Source organism: Mobula hypostoma, chromosome 3 (genome assembly GCF_963921235.1).
Source record: "Mobula hypostoma chromosome 3, sMobHyp1.1, whole genome shotgun sequence".
NCBI classification, from domain to species: Eukaryota; Metazoa; Chordata; class Chondrichthyes; order Myliobatiformes; family Myliobatidae; genus Mobula; species Mobula hypostoma.
The window spans coordinates 172373530-172396267 of NC_086099.1; the positions used below are offsets into that span (position 1 = coordinate 172373530).

Here is a 22738-nt window from a genome sequence, read left to right on the forward strand (position 1 = left end):
AGTTGAAGTCAGTGGACGGGAGCAACAATAATGGGTTCAATCTTTCTAATCTGTTCATCAAATACTGAATGTCAAGCAACCTTTCTGACAAATTAGACCAATACCAGTTAGCAGGTGATGGTGAGCTGGAGTTGGAAGTCATCCATCAGAGGGCATGACTTAAGGATTGAAGGGTGCCCATTCAGAACAGAGATGTGAAGAAATTTTTTTAGCCAGAGGGTGGTGAATCTGTGGAATTTGTTGCCATGGGTGGCAATGGAGGCCAAGTCATTGGGTGTATTTAAGGCAGAGATTGATAGATATCTGAGCAGCCAGGGCATCAAGGGTTATGGTGAGAAGGCAGGGGAGTGGGACTAAATGGGAGAATGGATCAGCTCATGACAAAATGGCAGAGCAGACTTGATGGGCAAATGGCCGACTTCTGCTCCTTGGTCTTATGGTCTTATGTGGAAACTGATGGTCCTGAGTCCTGTTCACTGGTAAGTGACCCAGGTCATCAATGACCTTACATGAAGCAGGTCTCCGGGCATAATATTCTATTAGGATACCAGCTACTTACTAACTGATAATGCCTTGTAGAGCACAGGAAATTTTGAAAGATACAAAAAGGATTTGTATTTAATAAGTCTAGTCATCCTATACATCAATGACTTGATGTGAATGTAGGTGATCTGATTAGTATGTTGGTGGAGTCATCGATACCAGAAATATGTCCAAGAATACAGTGAGTCATGAATCAGCTGGGTGGAGAGCTGGCAGACAAAATTTAATCCAGACAAATGAGAGATAATTCATTTAGGGATTTCAAATACCAACAGGACATTTAGGCAGTCTTTGCGTTATGCAAGGGTTTTGTTCCAAAGAGCTGCCTGTAAGCCAATTTCTCCATGAGTCTGAAACAGCTGCTTTTATAGTTAATCAAACTGTATCACTCTACATATGTAGAACAGAACAGTACATCGCAGGAACAAGCCCCTTGGCATACAATGCCAATTTAAACTGGACATCTGCCTGCATGAGTCTACATCTCTCAATTCCCTGCTCGTTCATCATGCAATGATGTCCTATTGGCTTCCATCACCTCTACTGGCAGTGCACTGCTAACACCTACCACTGTTTAAAATAAATTGAGTTATAGATCTTATTTAAAATTTGCCTTTCTGATGTTGAAGTTGTGCCATGCAGTACTTAAGATTTGCTTTGTAAGAAAAAGAATGTTAATTATGTACAATGTCAATGCCTCTCATAATTTTATACACTTAGATCAGGTTGCCCTTTATCCTCCAATGCTCCAATCGCTTCGTTAACTAAAACTCTCTAATTTCAGGCAATATCCTGCTGAATATCTTCTGCACCAGTTCTAAAGCCTCCATACTCTTCCTGTAATGCAGTGACCAGAACTGCAAACAATACTCCAAATATAGATTAGCAATGTTTTATACAGCTGCACAACAAATAATTTTTATTTTCAGTACCATAACCAATGAAGACAAAAATGCTGTATGCCTTCTTCACCATCCTAACTTCTTTCCATGCCACTTTCAGAGAGCTATGGACTTGTACACCAGGATTGCTCTGTACATCAGTGCCTCTCAGAGGCTGACCATTTACTACATACTTCATCAATCATGATGTAGGATCTTGACCAAATAACTTTGACAACTCCTCACACCTCTTAGATGATGCTTAATTTGTTGAGTTCCTCCAGCAATTTGTTTTTCTTTTGTTCTACATTCCAGTATCAGCAGTCTCGCAGTCTCTTGTGTCATCCGGATGTTGCCTAGAATGGTAGGCTGTAGTGATAGTCAAGATCTTTCTCCCAGTGCAGGGGAGCCCAGAATTGAGAGGTTTGAAAGTTACTGACACCTGAGAACCAAAGTTCTTCCCCATATGAAGGGAGATGGTTATCTGAATGAGCTGCCAGTTGTGGAGGGGCTGATACTTTACAACATTTAAAAGAAAATTGGACACGTCCATAGTAAAGGTATGGAGGAATCATAGGAAAGTGGGTTTAGCATAGATCAGCATCATGGTCAGTATAGACAATGTGGACCAAAATGTGCTATAACATTTTCAGGCATCAAGCTTTTAGGCATGAGTTATTTCACTATTCACAATTAATTATTTGGATGAAGATAATGTAACATTCCTACATTTGCTGATTATGCAAATAGAAAGGATGCAGAGGAGATTTACAAGGATGTTGCCTGGATTGGGGAGCATGCCTATGAAAACAGGTTGAGTGAACTCGGCCTTTTCTCCTTGGAGCAACGGAGGATGAGAGGTGACCTGATAGAGGTGTATAAGATGATGAGAGGCATTAATCGTGTGGATAGTCAGAGGCTTTTTCCCAGGGCTGAAATGGTTGTCATAAGAGGACACAGGATTAAGGTGCTGGGGAGTAGGTACAGAGGAGATGTCAGGAGTAAGTTTTTTTACGCAGAGAGTGGTGAGTGTGTGGAATGGGCTGCCGGCAACAGTGGTGGAGGCGGATATGATAGGGTCTTTTAAAAGACTTTTGGATAGGTACATGGAGCTTAGAAAAATAGAGGGCTATGGGTAAGCCTAGTAATTTCTAAGGTAGGGAGATGTTCGGCACAACTTTGTGGGCCGAACGGCCTGTATTGTGCTGTAGCTTTTCTATATTTCTAGGTGGGAAAGTGAGCTAGCAAGATGATGCAAATATCTGCAGCAGAAACTACATAATTTAACAAGTGGACAAAAATTTAGCAGATTTGGGAAATAAGGTATCTTATTGCTACACAGTTTGAAATAGTGTAAAAACAGTATTTCTCTGCGTTGATTCATGTCACACACAAGTAAACATGCAAGCAATTAAGAGAGCAAATGGTATTTAATTTTTAGTGTAAGGTGGTGCTGGAGAATAAAAGTAATGAAGTCTTGATGAGATTGTATAGTACTTAGCGAGACATTATTTGAAGCAACACTTCTAATTTTTGCCTAGGCACTAGTGTTGGAATCATTCCACTATAGATTATCTCATGGAATGAGGATTTTTCCTTCAAAAAACAGCACATGCAAGATTAGCCTAAAAAAAAGGCATTTGAAAGAATTGTGTGCAAATTCATTGGGACACAGAGGTATTTATGGAGTAGATACTAAGGCTGTTTCCTTTATTCCCAGAATCGAGAGTAAGGAACAGAATTTCAGGAAAAGGAATCAGACATGCAAGACTACAATGAAGAAATTTCAAGGTTGCTAATTTTTGGAATTCTCTGTGTCAAGGGGCTGCAAATGCTCAGAGTATATTCAAGAATGTAAGTAACAGATTATTAAAGGAATTAAAGTAAATGGGATTGGTTGGGAAAGTAGACTTGAAAATCAATATCTGCTATGGATTTAGTGAAGAGCACAGATGATTTAGAAACTGTACATGACCTGTTCCTGCTTCTATTTCATGCACCCTTCCCATGCAGAAATGGATATTCAATTAGAGGATTCAGTGTAGTAATGAGAAAGATAGAGCTTTAAATAAATTGGCATGAAACAGGGGAAGCCATAAAAAGTAAATACATTAACTTTAAAAATAAAAGGAGAAGTTATATTTACCTCAGCTGTCATCTCCTTTGACTGCTCTTCAACCTGCTGGATGACCTCATAACGAGTGCATCTATAATAGCCTCCAGTGGATGAGCTGTGTTTCTTCCATTCTTCCAGACAAATCCAACAAAAATCATATTTGCACTGTGGAGAAAAAGAACATTATTTTTTTCTCCTTCAATCCAAGTAAATTTCTCAGTATTTCTACAGGTTTTCCATAGAAAAAATATGCAGGTGCTTCCTTAAAAGCATGGATAACTAACTCTAACCAATACTTAAGTAAGATTAAGTAATTTTCCAGGTACAAACATTGGGCTACTTTTGGAGGCTTCAACATGCCACTCCAAAAATGGCTTATTTGGACTAGAGCCTCAAATTTAACGTAAGAAATCAGATAACTGGCATAAAGTCCCATTCAATTTGATCAACAGCTTGAACTCCAGCTTTCTATTGATGCTCAAGTGTTCATTTTGCTATAGTTCATCAGTCTATTACAGCCTTATGCTTACATACAACCCAGCATCTACAGCTCATTCATTTTCCTCAAGAGAAGAAACAAAAAAATCTGTCTAATGGGGTGATCCTTTAAACTAGGAGTTCTCAAACTGGGGTACATGAACCCCTTGTTTAATGGTATTGGTCCATAGCAAAAAAAGGTCGGGAACCTCTGCTTTAAACTGAGAGTGCATCTCTTCTGTTCTGATCTTTCCAATATGCTCACTCAGGATTGACTCTTCAATTCATTTCTAAAATTGACTATTGTGGACCTGAAAAAAATCATCCTTGAGGAGGTGATGGTGAGCCACCTACTTTAACCTATTCTGGGCCCAGCACACAAGTGCAAATATGAAGAATGCCTCTACTTCCTTAGAAGATTGCAAAGATTCAGCATGACATCTAAAACTTTGACAAACTTCTATAGATGTGTGGTGGAGAGTACAGTCGGCCCTCCTTATCCGCGAGGGATTGGTTCCGGGACCCCTCGCGGATACCAAAAAACGCAGATGCTCAAGTCCCTTATTCAACCTGGCTCAATACGGTGGACCTTAGGACCCAGCGGAACCCCAGACCTTATTTAACCTGTCTCAGTGTGGTGGGCATTAGGACCTGGCGGCGGAGCTCTGAATCCACAGTGTTTCTGTTCACGAAAATAATCACGATCATGATTGAAAATAAAATGGAAATAATAAAGCGATCAGAAAGAGGTGAAACGCCATCGGTCATTGGAAAAGTGTCAGGCTACAGTTGGTCAACGATCGGAACAATTTTAAAGGATACAATGAGAAAGGCCCTGCCCAATTAAAGCTACAATTATTACTAAGCAACACAGTGGTTTAATTATTGGGTTTTGGGTTTTTGATCTTCCACATCAACCTGGCATGGATGAAGAGCGCGCTTGGGAGCGCTCTGTCACTGGACCAAACTCGGGAACTTCTGTTCCCGAGCCCAGCACTGAAACATTTTAAGTATTTTATATGCATAGAAAGGTAAAATATATACTAAGATAAACATTTGACTAACTGACACTAAATAATACTGGATGTACCTGTTCCGACCTACTTAGTAAGAGAACTTCCAGTTTTTTTTCAATCCCGATCCACGATAACCTACGCACATCCTCCCGTATACTTTAAATCATCTCTAGATTACTTATAATACCTAATACAATGTAAATGCTACGTAAATAGTTGTTATACTGCATTGTTTAGGGAATAATGACAAGAAAAAAATCTGTACATGCTCGAACAGCAACTGCTGGAAGAGAACTTCCGGGTTTTCTCGATTTGCGGTTGGTTGAATTTGCACATGCGGAACTCGCGGATAAGGAGGGCCGAATGTACACTGACTGGCTGCATCACAGCCTGGTATGGAAACATCAACGCCCTTGAACAGAAAATCCTACAAAAAGTAGTGGATACAGCCCAGTCCATCACGGGTAAAGTACATCCTCACCATTTAGGACTATATATGGCAGTCACCCATACAAATATAACATTTAAAATATAGCTCCATGTACTAAAGTGAAAATCTAAATTGCTTGTATTAGAGCAATTTCACCCATATAGTCACTTCAGAATCATACAGCTAAGGAATAGGCCTATTACATCTATGCTAACCATTAGGTAGCTATCTATACTAATCGTATTTTCCAGCACTTGGTCCATCGCTTTCTATGCAGTGGGGATTCAAGTGCTTTGATATCTATAAAATAGTGTGAGAGTACCTGCCACCATCATCTTAGGCAGTACATTCTAGTTACTGAGAAAGTAGAAGATTGCTATTCACTGCACAATTTGGCTCTGGCCAAAGCTGAAGCAACTGTAGGTGGAATGGATGAAAAAAAATTCACCTCAGATCCCTTCTAAAAAGAAATAGAAAGAAGCATCACAGGTAGACAAGGGCATCTGACACAATGGCCTTTAGTAAGAGTATAGAGTATAAGAGTTTGGAAGTTATGATGCAGTTGTACAAGACATTGGTGAGACTGCACTTGGAGTATTTACAGTTTTGATTGCCTTTTTATAGGAATGAGTGCAGAGATTTCAAAGGATGCTGCCAGGACCTGAGGGCTTGAGTTATAGGAAGAGGTTGTGCAGGTTAGGACTTCATTCGTTGGAACATTGATGATTGAAAGGTAGCCTAATGGACAAACATAAAACACTAAAGGGTATAGATATGCTGAATGCACAAAGCCCTTCCCCCCCCCAGGGATGCTGTACTAAAAACTAGAGAGTATCGGTTTAAGAGATGAAATATTTAAAAAGGGACCCAAGTGGCAACTTCAGGCAGAGGTTGGTGCATATATGGAATGAACTGCCAGAGAATATAGTTGAGGCAGATAAAAAACAAAGCTTAACAGTAAACAGATAGGAGAGATTGAAGGATCTGTGCCAAATGCAGGCAAATGGGATTAGTTTAGTGAGCACCATGACTGGCATGGATGAGGTGGGCCAAAGGGCTTCTTTTCATGTTGCATTACTCTGACTCAAAATCTTACTGAAGCTACGCCCACCAATTTTAAATACTGATGCTCTGGGAAGATGTTTCCTAATATTTACACTCCGCATAATTTAGACTGTTTTCTTCAAGTCCTCCCCCAGCTTCCTTCACTTCAAAGAAAACAAACTCAACCTAACCAGGCTCTTGCCATAACGGAAATGAACCACCTTAGGCACACCCTCTGCACACGTTCTTCAGTGCAATCATGGTGATTAAAACTGCACAGTGCTTTGAGCTCTAGCCTAACCAATGTTTTAAGTCACAGCAAAATCTCCTTACTCTGGTATCGTAAGACCCCAGCATCCCCAGTGCCTTCCTCACCACCTTTGCTATGTGTGCTTCTACTTTCAAGGATGCTAGGATTTGTCCAGCAAGGTTTCTCCATTTCTCAATACTTCCCACCATTGTGTATGCCTTAATCTAATCAGTCTTCTCAAAATGCATAATTCTGCACTTATCAGAAATACATGCTTGTAAATTATATTTCATATGCATTTCTAATTCACTGCAAATTAAATTTATAATGATTACCTTGGCACACTGCATGTGATTGCAGCCCTCATTCTTTTGAATTGGAGATTTACAATTGGCACATGGTTTAGAATTAGATAATAACCAAAGACAGTTGGCAGCATCTTCAAAAGCTTCATTTACACCAGCAACTAGTAGCAAAACAGAACTTGGTTTGAAAAATAAAAGGAATGTCAATAATAATCAATTACAATTACTAAAAATAAAAATACAGTAAATAATGGAAATTTGATACAGTGCAGAAAATGCCAGAAAAACTCAATAATGAGGTAGCTTTTGTAAAAGACCAGTGTTAATGCCCCAAAGACATGAAACATTAATTTTTTTCTCTATCTTTGCAGATTCTAACCCAATGTACAGTTCTAGTATTTAGTTTAACATCAATTTCTATGCCTAATCACGAAGAATTTGATTACATTTGTGACTAAGAATTGCTTTAATCTTAGGTTATTTTCAATGCATTATCATACAGTGTAATGGGCAGTCTAGAAGAGAGGGTTGCTTTTAATGTAAATGTACTGTGATAGGGAAATTGCATCTAGGGCTCAGGAATAATTTAAATCCAATTCATCCGATGCCACTGCTATGTGTTTATTGTGATCTGCTGCACTTGCAACACTGTTCGAAATAGCAATCAGTTCAAATGGAACTCAAAATAAATATCTCTGCTAAGAAGTACACTTTAAGACTAGGCATAGAATTCTAGAAAATGAAAGTGATGTTGAATTTGTACAAAGTTTTGGAACGACAAGAATCTCTAGCTTTGATGACTAGTTATAAAACAGAAACAGTGATGGCTTGTGGTCTGCTATAATACTTGTTATTTCAGATGTTCCAGTCCAGCAATTGTTTGCATTTCAAACACAGCGGGAACATATTACAAATTCAAAGAAATTAACTTTAAAGTCTTGGTATCTAGTTATGATTATGTTCAGTAGTATCAAGCACTATTTCCATTGAAAAAGTTAAGAGGAATATTTAATTAAGCTATGTTTAAAGTTACAAAAGGTTTCAACAGAAGGAATAGAAAAAGGCTAATTCCGCTGGCTGCGTACAAGGGCAGCTGTCAGTTTCAACTACAACCAAAAGGTAGACTGAGTGGATAGTTCCTTTCTCACATGGCTGTTGTGCACAGATGGCAAGAGAGACATGATATGGGCTTGGTCTGAATTACTCCTATGGAACTCAGTAGTGTTCATTGTGCCATAAACAGATGGATTTGTGGTACGAAAGGAAAGAGATAACTCGAAAAAAAAGCATCACTCCTTTAGTAATCATATGTTTAGCAAGCAGCAGAAAGGAAGATAGATAACTGCAGACAACGTTTGGGTTCAACTTGTATTTTTTTGTTTTTATGATTTCAAATGAAGACGCATGATGTAGGAGATAGAAGCCAAGGAATCGGAAAGGCATGGACAAACGTAGGTGGACTTAGAGGATAAAAATACATAACAGCAGGTCTTACGTTCTTCTGGTTTCATTTCTGTAATTTTCTGTAGCCAGTTTTTCCACGTTTGGCAATCACAGGGTTCATGGGCTTCTCCGAGACACTCCCTGTAAAAAACATTAAGATTTAAGATTCATCCATTTACCTACTCATGTATAAAAAGAATTCAGAATTATGAACAACTCTGGAATTGGCTAGCACTGCTTCAGCCCTCGCACGGGCTTCCAGAATGTTAGCAGGTTTCACAACACCAAGGCAATCTGCTGCATTAAGATTCAGATTGAATTTGTTAAATAGGGACTAATCACATAAATACTTCAGGAAGATTTATCTTTCAATTATTTGACAGAATATTAGGCAGCAAAATTTGAGAGGTCAGTTGTCCATCCCTCCTTCAGATAATTGTGGAAAGTGTAGAATTACTGAAATATAGATTGCCAACTGTATGGAGGATTAGAGTTTCAGGAAAAGAGCAGCTGAATGTATATTAGGCAGGTATACACAACACAAATTATATCATTAAGTAGAATGAATAAACTCATCTTGGGCTTCCAGCTGGGTACAGGTATCAATTTTAAACAGATGTTTCGATGACAAACTCTGCCATCTTCTCAGAGATGATGCCTGGGCATGAAAATCTGGTGGTATTTATATCCTCATTGTTTGTCCCTCCTAATTTCTTAGTCCTCATCTGATCAGGTTTCCAAGGTTCAAGTTAGTTTACAATTGAATTCCGGTTTTTACTTAGAGCAAGACCTTTGTCTTTTTAAAATTCTTTTACTTCAATGGCTTCCTTCACCAGGTGGTCCCAAAACCCATTAGCGAGGCACAGTGGTTTTGTGCCGAACTCAATACCATAGCCATTGCAAATGTAATGTTCTGCTACAGCTGATTTCTCCAGGTAACGCAAATGAAGGTTTGTGCTCCTTGATGTGTGTTTCCACCATGCGTCCCGTCTGGCCAATATATTGCGAATCCTGTAAACAAGGTGGAACAGTGGAAATCTAATTGGATGAGGACTAACCAATCAGGAGGGATAAACAATGGGATGTAAATACTACCGACCAGACATACCCAGGCTTCATCCCCGATGAAGATGGCAGAGTTTATCACCGAAACATCGGTTAAAATTGATACCTGTACCCAGCTGGAAGCCTGAGAAGACTTTATTCGTTATATATACACTGAGAAAGCACAAGATCATTTTCATTAAATACAATTTTTAAAAAAATGTGTAGCAGCATTTTGCACACATTTACCTTACTCTAATTGTTTAATAATTTCAAGCTAATAGGCTATACATGCCAGGTGATTATGCCGGTTTACTGACTCCAAGAAGTGAGGAAATGGGGATGATGTTCACCTACAAGTTCCTCTCCTTGTATTGAAATGACAGCATCTACTTCGTTTGATACAATTTAAATTGGGAGATCATTATTCTTAAGGATGGCATGCTCCAGGATAGCAATCTCAGGATTGCTACCAAAGCCACGTGCAGGCGGGTTTAGAAATATTAAGATAGCGCAGATCAACACGAGGGTGAAGACATGTTGCAAGAGGGAGGGCTTCAGATTTATAGATAATTGGGCAGTTTTCCAGGGAAGGTGGGACAGTTTACATCTGAACTGGAGGGGGACAAATATTCTTGCAGGTAGGTTTGCTAGAGAGGCTCCAGTGGATTTAAACTAGATACAAGAGGGGAGGGGAACCAGAGTGTAGGAACAGATGTAGGGGAGAAGGAAGAAAAAGGAGATAGAAACATAGAAAATAGGTGCAGGAGCAGGCCATTCGGCCCTTCGAGCCTGGCCCTTCGAGCCTTCACCGCCATTTATTATGATCATGGCTGATCATCCAACTCAGAACCCTGCACCAGCCTTCCCTCCATACCCCCCGATCCCCGTAGCCACAAGGGACATATCTAACTCCCTCTTAAATATAGCCAATGAACTGGCCTCAACTGTTTCCTGTGGCAGAGAATTCCACAGATTCACCACTCTCTGTGTGAAGAAGTTTTTCCTAATCTCAGTCCTAAAAGGCTTCCCCTTTATCCTCAAACTGTGACCCCTCATTCTGGACTTCCCCAACATTGGGAACAATCTTCCTGCATCTAGCCTGTCCAATTCCTTTAGGATTTTATACGTTTCAATAAGATCCCCCCTCAATCTTCTAAATTCCAATGAGTACAAGCCCAGTTCATCCAGTCTTTCTTCATATGAAAGTCCTGCCATCCCAGGAATCAATCTGGTGAACCTTCTTTGTACTCTCTCTATGGCAAGGATGTCTTTCCTCAGGTTAGGGGACCAAAACTGCACACAATACTCCAGGTGTGGTCTCACCAAGGCCTTGTACAACTGCAATAGTACCTCCCTGCTCCTGTACTCGAATCCTCTCGCTATAAATGCCAGCATACCATTCGCCTTTTTCACCGCCTGCTGTACCTGCATGCCCACTTTCAATGACTGGTGTATAATGACACCCAGGTCTCGTTGCACCTCCCCTTTTCCTAATCGGCCACCATTCAGATAATAATCTGTTTTCCTATTTTTGCCACCAAAGTGGATAACTTCACATTTATCCACATTAAATTGCATCTGCCATGAATTTGCCCACTCACCCAACCTATCCAAGTCACCCTGCATCCTCTTAGCATCCTCCTCACAGCTAACACTGCCGCCCAGCTTCGTGTCATCCGCAAACTTGGAGATGCTGCATTTAATTGCCTCATCCAAGTCATTAATATATATTGTAAACAAATGGGGTCCCAGCACTGAGCCTTGCGGTATCCCACTAGTCACTGCCTGCCATTCTGAAAAGGTCCCGTTTATTCCCACTCTTTGCTTCCTGTCTGCTAACCAATTCTCTATCCACATCAATACCTTACCCCCAATACCGTGTGCTTTAAGTTTGCACACTAATCTCCTGTGTGGGACCTTGTCAAAAGCCTTTTGAAAATCCAAATATACCACATCCACTGGTTCTCCCCTATCCACTCTACTAGTTACATCCTCAAAAAATTCTGAGATTCGTCAGACATGATTTTCCTTACACAAATCCATGCTGACTTTGTCCAATGATTTCACCGCTTTCCAAATGTGCTGTTATCACATCTTTGATAATGGACTCCAGGAGTTTCCCACCACCGACGTTAGGCTAACCGATCTATAATTCCCCGGCTTCTCTCTCCTTCCTTATTTAAATAGTGGGGTTACATTAGCCGCCCTCCAATCCTCAGGAACTAGTCCAGAATCTAACGAGTTTTGGAAAATTATCACTAATGCATCCACTATTTCTTGGGCTACTTCCTTAAGCACTCTGGGATGCAGACCATCCAGCCCTGGGGATTTATCTGCCTTTAATCCCTTCAATTTACCCAACACCACTTCCCTACTAACATGTATTTCGCTCAGTTCCTCCATCTCACTGGACCCTCTGTCTCCTACTATTTCTGGAAGATTATTTATGTCCTCCTTAGTGAAGACAGAACCAAAGTAATTATTCAATTGGTCTGCCATGTCCCTGCTCCCCATAATCAATTCACCTGTTTCTGTCTGTAGGGGACCTACATTTGTCTTTACCAGTCTTTTCCTTTTTACATATCTATAAAAGCTTTTACAGTCAGTTTTTATGTTCCCTGCCAGTTTTCTCTCATAATCTTTTTTCCCCTTCCTAATTAAGCCCTTTGTCCTCCTCTGCTGAACTCTGAATTTCTCCCAGTCCTCAGGTGAGCCACTTTTTCTGGCTAATTTGTATGCTTCTTCTTTGGAATTGATATTATCCCTAATTTCTCTTGTCAGCCACGGGTGCACTACCTTCCTTGATTTATTCTTTTGCCAAACTGGGATGAACAATTGTTGTAGTTCATCCATGCAATCTTTAAATGCTTGCCATTGCATATCCACCGTCAATCCTTTAAGTGTCATTTGCCAGTCTATCCGAGCTAATTCACGTCTCAGACCTTCAAAGTTACCCCTCTTTAAGTTCAGAACCTTTGTTTCTGAATTAACTATGTCACTCTACATCTTTCTTTCTTTCTTTCTTTTTAAATCTTTTTATTGAGTAAGTATACAAAAAAGGTAAGCCATATAAACATTAATACAATGTTAAAGTATAATAAAATTCCAAAAGATAACAATACCAAAAAGAAAATACTACAAACAATGTAATTTAAGCATAAGAAACCAAGATAACATAATGGTATACTAAATTTTATATATATCAATGGAAAAAAAAGAAAAAAAAACCCCCCAAAAAAAACCCACCGTGCAGCTAACTAAAAGCAAGGCAAAGCAATGGGCTAACTTGAAACCAAACAAAGTTAAACTTAAAATCACGTTCTCAATCCCGACCTCCATTAAAAACAGTGAAAAAAAAACAAGAAGGGTAAATATTACATTAAATGAAAATATCGAATAAAAGGTCCCCAAATCTGTTCAAATTTAAATGAAGAATCATAAAGGTTACTTCTAATTTTCTCCAAATTCAAACATAAAATCGTCTGAGAAAACCAAAAAAAGGTAGTTGGAGCATTAAGCTCTTTCCAATGTTGTAAAATACATCTTTTCGCCATTAAAGTAAGAAATGCAATCATTCTACGGGCTGAAGGGGAAAGATTACTAGAAATTTTAGGTAGTCCAAAGATAGCAGTAATAGGGTGAGGAGAGATATCTATATTTAATACCTTAGAAATAATATTGAAAATATCTCTCCAAAAAGTTTCCAAAGTAGGGCAAGACCAAAACATACGAGTTAAAGAGGCTATCTGCCCCGAACATCTATCACAGAAAGGATTAATATGCGAGTAAAAACGCGCTAACTTATCTTTGGACATATGTGCTCTATGAACCACTTTAAATTGAATTAGGGAATGTTTAGCACAAATAGAGGAAGTATTAACTAATTGTAAAATCTGCCCCCAATCATCCACAGAAATGGTAAGCCCCTCTCCATCTTAATGAAGAATTCCACCATATTATGGTCACTCTTACCCAAGGGGCCTCTCACGTCAAGATTGCTAATTAACCCTTCCTCATTGCTCAAAACCCAGTCTAGAATAGCCTGCTCTCTAGTTGGTTCCTCGACATGTTGGTTCAAAAAACCATCCCGCATACATTCCAAGAAATCCTCTTCCTCAGCACCTTTACGAATTTGGTTCACCCAATCTACATGTAGATTGAAGTCACCCATTATAACTGCTGTTCCTTTATTGCACACATTTCTAATTTCCTGTTTAATACCATCTCCGACCTCACTACTACTGTTAGGTGGCCTGTACACAACTCCCACCAGCGTTTTCTGCCCCTTAGTGTTACGCAGCTCTACCCATATCGATTCCACATCTTCCCGGTTTATGTCCTTCCTTTCTATTGCGTTAATCTCGTCTTTAACCAGCAATACCACCCCACCTCCTTTTCTTTCATGTCTATCCCTCCTGAATATTGAATATCCCTGAACGTTGAGCTCCCATCCTTGGTCACCCTGGAGCCATGTCTCTGTAATCCCAACTATATCATAATCATTAATAACAATCTGCACTTTCAATTCATCCACCTTGTTACAAATGCTCCTTGCATTGACACACAAAGCCTTCAGGCGCTCTTTTACAACTCTCTTAGCCCTTATACAATTACGTTGAAAAGTGGCCCTTTTTGATGCTTGTCCTGGATTTGTTGGCCTGCCACTTTTACTTTTCTTCTTACTACTTTTTGCTTCTACCCTCACTTTACACCCCTCTGTCTCTCTGCACTGGTTCCCAACCCCCTGTTGTGAACTAACCTCCTCTCGCTTAGCCTCTTTAATTTGATTCCCACCCCCCAACCATTCTAGTTTAAAGTCACCTCAGTAGCCCTCGCTAATCTCCCTGCCAGGATATTGGTCCCCCGAGGATTCAAGTGTAACCCGTCCTTTTTGTACAGGTCACGCCTGTGCCAAAAGAGGTCCCAATGATCCAAAAACTTGAATCCCTGCCTCCTGCTCCAATCCCTCAGCCATGCATTTATCCTCCACCTCATCGCATTCCTACTCTCACTGTCGCGTGGCACAGGCAGTAATCCCGAGATTACTACCTTTGCGGTCCTTTTTCTCAACTCCCTTCCTAGCTCCCTATATTCTCCTTTCAGGACCTCTTCCCTTTTCCTACCTATGTCATTGGTACCTATATGTACCACGACCTCTGGCTCCTCACCCTCCCACTTCAGGATATCTTGAACACGATCAGAAATATCCCGGACCCTGGCACCAGGGAGGCAAACTACCATCCGGGTCTCTGGACTGCGTCCATAGAATCGCCTATCTGACCCCCTTACTATCGAGTCCCCTATCACAACTGCTCTCCTCTTCCTTTCCCTACCCTTCTGAGCTACAGGGCCGGACTCTGTGCCAGAGGCACGGCCACTGTCGCTTCCCCCGGGTAAGCTGTCCCCCCCAACAGTACTCAAACAGGAGTACCTATTGTTAAGGGGCACAGCCACCGGGGTACTCTCTATTATCTGACTCTTCCCCTTCCCCCTCCTAACCGTGACCCACTTGTCTGCCTCCCGTGGCCCCAGTGTGACCACCTGCCTTTAACTCCTCTCTATCAACTCCTCACTCTCGCTGACCAGACGAAGGTCATCGAGCTGCAGCTCCAGTTCCGTAACACGGTCGCTTAGGAGCTGCATCTCGATGCACTTGGCGCAGATGTAGACGTCCGGGAGGCTTGGAGACTCCAGGGCCTCCTACATCCGACACCGAGAACAACAAACTGCCCTCACACTCATACTGCCCCTCTCCTCATATAACAACAGAAAATGAATACAAAACCTTCCTTGCCTCGCCCGTTTCCGCCTAAGCCCGTTGAGCCGAAGCCCTTAAGCCTTCACTCTACTCCCGGCTCACTCCGCCGCCCGCAAACTCCGCTGCCCGCTGTATGAGGCTCTGTTCCTTTTAAATCTGCTGCGCTGCACTGCCCGATAGTAAAGTTGTAAAGTTGTTTGCACCGTCAGTGATAAACAAAGAGTAAAAAGTGGAAAATAAATGCATTTATTTTAAAGCTAGGAGCATTATAAGAAAGGTGCATGAGCTTAAAGCATGGATTGATACCTGGAAGTATGATGTGGTGGCTATCAGTGAAACATGGTTGCAGGAGGGGTGTGATTGGCAACTAAATATTCCTGGATTTCGTTGCTTCAGGTGTGATAGAATCAGAGGGACAAGAGGGGGAGGTGTTGCATTGCTTGTCAGAGAAAATATTACAGCAGTGCTCTGGCAGGATAGATTAGAGGGCTCATCTAGGGAGGCTATTTGGGTGGAATTGAGGAATGGGAAAGGTGTAGTAAACCCTTATAGGGGTGTATCATAGACCACCTAATGGGGAGCGAGAATTGGAGGAGCAAATTTGTAAGGAGATAGCAGATATTTGCAGTAAACACAAGGTTGTGATTGTGGGAGATTTTAATTTTCCACACATAGACTGGGAAGCCCATACTGTAAAATGGCTGGATGGTTTGGAGTTTGTAAAATGTGAGCAGCATAGTTTTTTGCAGCAATACATAGAGGAACCAACTAGAGATGGGGCAGTGTTGGATCTCCTGTTAGGGAATGAGATAGGTCAGGTGATGGAGGTATGTGTTGGGGAGCACTTCGGGTCCAGTGATCACAATACCATTAAATTCAATATAATTTTGGAGAAGGATAGGTCTGGAGCCAGGGTTGAGATTTTTGATTAGAGAAAGGCTAAGTTTGAGGAGATGCGAAAGGATTTAGAATGAGTGGATTGGGACAATTTGTTTTATGGGAAGGATGTAATAGAGAAATGGAGGTCATTTAAAGGTGAAAACTTTTGAGGGTACAGAATCTTTATGTTCCTGTTAGGTTGAAAGGAAAGGTTAGAAGTTTTAGAGAGCCATGGTTTTCAAGGGATATTGGAAACTTGGTTTGGAAAAAGAGAGAGATCTACAATAAATATAGGCAGCATGGAGTAAATGAGGTGCTTGAGGAATATAAAGAATGTAAACAGAATCTTAAGAAAGAAATTAGAAAAGCTAAAAGATACGAGGTTGCTTTGGCAAGTAAGGTGAAAATAAATCCAAAGGGTTTCTACAGTTATATTCATAGCAAAAGGATAGTGAAGGATAAAATTGGTCCCTTAGAGAATCAGAGTGGACAGCTATGTGTGAAACCAAAAGAGATGGGGGATATTTTGAATAATTTCTTTTCTTCGGTATTCACTAAGGAGAAGGCTATTGAATTGTGTAAGGTAAGGGAAACAGGCAGGGAAGTTATGGAAACTATGGTGATTAAAGAAAAGGAAGTACTGGCGCTTTTAAGGAATATAAAAGTGGATAAGTCTCCAGGTCCTGACAGGATATTCCCTAGGACCTTGGGAGAAGTTAGTATAGAAATAGCAGGGGCTCTGACAGAAATATTTCAAATGTCATTAGAAACGGGGATGGTGCCCGAGGATTGGCGTATTGCTCATGTTGTTCCATTGTTTTAAAAAGGTTCTAAGAGTAAACCTAGCAATTATCCGACTGTGAGTTTGACGTCAGCGGTGGTTAAATTGATGGAAAGTATTCTTAGATATGGTATATACAATTATCTGGATAGACAGGGTCTGATTAGGAACAGTCAACATGGATTTGTGCATGGAAGGTCATGTTTGACAAATCTTATTGAATTTTTTGAAGAGGTTACTAGAAAAGTTGACGAGGGTAAAGCCGTGGATGTTGTCTATATGGACTTCAGTAAGGCCTTTGACAAGGTTCCACACGGAAAGTTAGTTAGGAAGGTTCAATCGTTAGGTGTTAATATTGAAGTAGTAAAATGCATTCAGCAGTTGCTGGATGGGAGACGCCAGATACTGGTGGACAACTGTTTGTCATATTGGAGGCCGGTGACTAATGGTGTGCCTCAGGGATCTGTACTGGGTCCAATGTTGTTTGTCATATACATTAATGATCTGGATGATGGGGTGGTAAATTGGATTAGTAAGTATGCAGAGAATACTAAGATAGGTGGCATTGTGGGTAATGAAGTAGGTTTTCAAAGCTTGCAGAGAGATTTAGGCCAGTTAAAAGAGTGGGCTGAAAGATGGCAGATGGAGTTTAATGCTGATAAATGTGAGGTGCTACATTTTGGTAGGACTAATCAAAATAGGGCATACATGGTAAATGATAGGGCATTGAAGAATGCAGTAGAACAGAGGGATCTGGGAATAATGGTACATAGTTCCCTGAAGGCGGAATCTCATGTGGATAGGATGGTGAAGAAAGCTTTTGGTATGCTGGCCTTTATAAATCAATGCATTGAGTATAGGAGTTGGGATGTAATGTTGATATTGAACAAGGCATTGGTGAGGCCAAATTTGGAGTATTGTGTACAGTTCTGGTCACCGAATTATAGGAAAGATGTCAACAAAACAGAGAGAGTACAGAGAAGATTTACTAGAATGTTACCTGGGTTTCAACACCTAAGTCACAGAGAAAGGTTGAACAAGTTGGGTCTTTATTCTTTGGAGCGTAGAAGGTTGCGGGGGGACTTAATAGAGGTATTTAAAATTATGAGGGAGATAGAGTTGACGTGGATAGGCTTTTTCCATTTGGAGTAGGGGAGATTCAAACAAGAGGACATGAGTTGAGAGTTAGGGGGCAAAAGTTTAGGGGTAACATGAGGGGGAACTTCTTTACTCAGAGAGTGGTAGCTGTGTGGAACGAGCTTTCAGCAGAAGTGGTACAGGCAGGTTCGATGTTGTCATTTAAAGTAAAATTGGATAGCTATATGGACAGGAAAGGAATGGAATGGAGGGTTATGGGCTGAGTGCAGGTCAGTGGGACTAGGTGAGAATAAGCATTTGGCATGGACTAGAAGGGCCGAGATCGCCTGTTTCCATGCTGTAATTGTTATATGATTATACGGTAACTGATTAACCATGTTCACTGTTAATCCTGAATATTAAGAGTGGAAGGATGCAAGAAATAGGAATTGGCTTATCCAATTTGTCCCTTGGGGCACACTCTGTGATTCAATAAGAATGTGCCTGAGCAAGAAACTATTTCCATCAACAAATCAGTTGAGAATGAGTGAACAAAGAACGAAGGCGACTAACAAAGCACTACCAAAGTGAAATGAGAATTTTGCTCTTAAAATGAACAGTGAGCAGGGTTTGGGATTCACTGCCAGGCATTGTAGTAGAAGTAAGTTCAACCGCATCTCAGACATTAATACAAAATATTATCCACATTACTGAGACATAGTGGAATGCCAATTTCTGTGCACTAACCAACAGAAGAGATGTCCTTTTCCACAATCTACTGCAGGTGCACTAAGCAGAGGAAAATTCAACTGGTCCATTGTAGAGCCTGATCTTTGACAGGTTAGTCGTACTGCCCTCTCACAGCCAGGGGTAGGACACCATTTGATAACTGGATTATTTTCCACAAATGCCTATATATAAAAGAAAGAGTATCAGCATACCAACGAAGGATAAAGCAAAAATATTAAATATCTGAGAAGTGAATTGCATTTTTTAGAAATTTCATGGATCCAGTCTCAATTAACCATATGGGTACAGGCAACATGCTTTACGTGGGACATGGTTCTAGGAAAAAGTTCTGTGATTTTCTATAACACAAAGCCACATTATCTATGTATGTGTTATTCCTCCCCACTCCCCTCCCCCACACACATACACACCCAGAAAGCATCAAGAACTCAAATTTTTTGGGTGGTAATTTGTGAATCCTGTACGGGCAAGATTCCGAGCTACTGGAATTTGGGCATTGTTGGTATCCTTGGATGAGTGATATTTTCTCAGATCCCAGGAATGGTTCAGAGTAGTTTTCTCATCTCTGAAAGTTGTAATTTAATTCCCATCACACAGAGTCAACCCAGACCAAAACGGTGGGAAAGCTGCACTGTTGCTCACTTTAAGACTATACACTATGCTGAGGTCATGCATGCCTTCATGACTGGGTGGGAAAGGCAGCTGTAGGGGAGCTCACCCAGCAAGTTATTTAATTCGTTTCTCAAATAATTTATATTATCTTATATTCACCACACCGTAGAGTGCTGGTGCAGAAAACGGCAATCTAGTTTTTCAATTTAGAGACTTTACTGACTGCAATCAATTTCTGACTTTTATATATATAGACAGTTCATAAATTTCTTCCTCATCATTTCCTGATGTTCTAGAAGCTTTGAAACTCATTCAGATACATCTTAATTTTCTTACAACAACTGCTAAACATTCTATCTATTCTGGTTAATATTTTATGAACACACTTAATGGAACTTTCCTATGATTTAATTTTATTCTAGCATCATGTGGCTACATTCCTAGCCAAATGCCATGCACTGATATACAGGTTTCCCCCGCCATCCGAAGGTAGAGCATTCCTATGAAACGGTTCGTAAGCCGGAATGTCATAAAGCGAAGAAGCAATCACCATTTATTTATATGGGAAAATTTTGTGAGCATTCGCAGACCCAAAAATAACCTACCAAATCATGCCAAATAACACATAAAACCTAAAATAACAGTAACATATAGTAAAAGCAGGAATGATATGATAAATACACAGCCTATATAAAGTAGAAATACTTCTCTACAATGATTGCCTGCACAGATCTCCGTAGCGAAAATCTCACGCAAGCGCTCTCAGCAGAAAATCTCACGCAAGCGCAGTTGGCATAAATGCGCTCTCCAGTAACCTTTAAACTATGAAGCTGCCAAATCTACCAAATAACACGTAAAAATACACAGCCCATATAAAGCAGAAATAATGTATGTACAGTGTAGTAACATGTACCGGAATTGGGACAGCGCCGAGCACACTGGTGATGGTGTGTTAGACTGAGTCGTCGCAGGCTGGGTGGTGCAGTGGCCCCCACCCTCCGGGCCGCCGACCCGATACATTGCCGCGAAGAACACAGCGGTAGCCGGGAGGCACACAGCACATCTTTAAGAAAAAGGTCGAAATAAACATGCTAATTAATTAGGTGCTGCCTGGCACGTAAATGTCGGTGCAGATCAGAGGCAATTGCCGATCGCATCGGCACTGATCTGGGCCGACATTTACGTGCTAGGCGGCACCTAATTAATTAGCATGTTTATTTCGGCTTTTTTTCTTAAAGATGTGCTGTGTGCCTCCCGGCTACCGCTGCATTCTCCGCGAATCGGTACAGTATCTGTCCGGGGCCTGGGGACTGGGGTGGTGGGACACCGGGGTGTCATCTCATCGTTGATCAGGGCAGGCAGCTCATCTTCTCCTATGACTGCCCGCCCCGATGTCGAAGGTCGAGGTTCATCGTCTGCCGTGGCTGATGTGGAAGGCTTGCTTGACTGCTGGGCCTCGCGCATTTTTCTATCACACAGTTCTTCGTAAGCACTCAAACCATCCTGCAAATATCCCCAAACCTACGTACCCTTTCAAAATTAAAGTCATAATTTATCATTACAGCGAAAATCTCACGCAGTTGCTTCACGATCATTTCGCTACTGCATTCGGTTTCGATTGTTATCCTTTTCTCTTCCAGTTGCATCAGCTTTTCATCTATCAGATCTTCGTCATGGGATGCCAAAACCTCTTCAACATCATCTTCGTCAGCTTCCACAAGCCAAACTCACGTTGTCCTTGCTTCGTTCACCACGATCGAAACGCTTAATTATGTCTAGTTTTACACTAAGTGTAACACCCTTATGAGCTCTTTCAGGCTTTTCCGACACCTTAGAACTCATCTCGCTAACGGCTGCTCAATGCAACGTATTAAAGCAATGCCGTTCTGAATCCGGGGGAGAGCAGCTGCTCGGGATGCGCGCTGCCTTTTCTCGCACACTGCCTTTCTTCGTAACAGTGAAAACACCTCCTGAAAGCGAAAATAGGGTACTAATGTAGGTCTTTCGTAACAGTGAGGTTTCCTAAAGTGAACGTTCGAAAAGCGGGGGACATCTGTACCAGCAAAGTGTTTGAGAGCAGCAACTCTGTCATGTCTTTCCGGATTTGAAATTGTTACTTTATTTCTAATTACTGGATCTCTCTGCTTACCTGTGCATTCACAGCTGTTGTTGATTGCTTAGTATCACATTGTAAAGCAATTAGCTTTTGTCATCAGGGTGGCCATTTTATATCCTTGAACATTTCATTTAGAAGTTAGAAGTCAAAGGAATTTCAATCAACATTTGAATCTGCCCTTCATTAGAAAGCCAGGTACTGTCTTTTACCACCCCACCAGCCTCCGGGTCCAACATATTATTCTCCGTAACTTCCGCCACCTCCAACGGGATCCCACCACTAAGCACATCTTTCCCTCCCCCCCTCTCTCTGCATTCCGCAGGGATCGCTCCCTACACAACTCCCTTGTCCATTCGTCCCCCCCATCCCTCCCCACTGATCTCCCTCCTGGCACTTATCCGTGTAAGCGGAACAAGTGCTACACATGCCCTTACACTTCCTCCCTTACCACCATTCAGGGCCCCAAACAGTCCTTCCAGGTGAGGCATCACTTCACCTGTGAGTCGACTGGGGTGATATACTGCGTCCGGTGCTCCCGATGTGGCCTTTTATATATTGGTGAGACCCGACGCAGACTGGGAGACCGCTTTGCTGAACATCTACGCTCTGTCCGCCAGAGAAAGCAGGATCTCCCAGTGGCCACACATTTTAATTCCACATCCCATTCCCATTCTGACATGTCTATCCACGGCCTCCTCTACTGTAAAGATGAAGCCACACTCAGGTTGGAGGAACAACACCTTATATTCCGTCTGGGTAGCCTCCAACCTGATGGCATGAACATTGACTTCTCTAACTTCCGCTAGGCCCCACCTCCCCCTCGTATCCCAGCTGTTACTCATTTTTATGCACACATTCTTTCTCTCACTCTCCTTTTTCTCCCTCTGTCCCTCTGAATATACCTCTTGCCCATCCTCTGGGTCACCCCCCCCCCGTCTTTCTTCCCGGACCTCCTGTCCCATGATCCTCTCGTATCCCCTTTTGCCTATCACCTGTCCAGCTCTCGGCTCTATCCCTCCCCCTCCTGTCTTCTCCTATCATTTTGCATCTCCCCCTCCCCCTCCAGCTTTCATATCCCTTACTCACTCTTCCTTCAGTTAGTCCTGACGAAGGGTCTCGGCCTGAAACGTTGACTGCGCCTCTTCCTATAGATGCTGCTTGGCCTGCTGCGTTCACCAGCAACTTTGATGTGTGTTGCTTGAATTTCCAGCAT

General features: G+C 41.5%; 1 protein-coding gene across 5 annotated transcripts in view; it reads right to left on the reverse strand.

Annotated features, from left to right (window-relative positions):
* ankib1a (ankyrin repeat and IBR domain containing 1a) overlaps nucleotides 1-22738 on the reverse strand; it is a 129212-nt gene that overhangs the window by 41567 nt on the left and 64907 nt on the right. For all 5 annotated transcript variants that reach the window (XM_063044108.1, XM_063044109.1, XM_063044105.1 and 2 more), the window contains 4 exons: nucleotides 18795-18958; nucleotides 8558-8646; nucleotides 7093-7223; nucleotides 3571-3705 (listed from right to left, as the gene is read on the reverse strand). In XM_063044108.1, the coding sequence (XP_062900178.1) occupies nucleotides 3571-3705; nucleotides 7093-7223; nucleotides 8558-8646; nucleotides 18795-18958 (519 nt within the window). The remainder of the gene's footprint in view (nucleotides 1-3570; nucleotides 3706-7092; nucleotides 7224-8557; nucleotides 8647-18794; nucleotides 18959-22738) is intronic.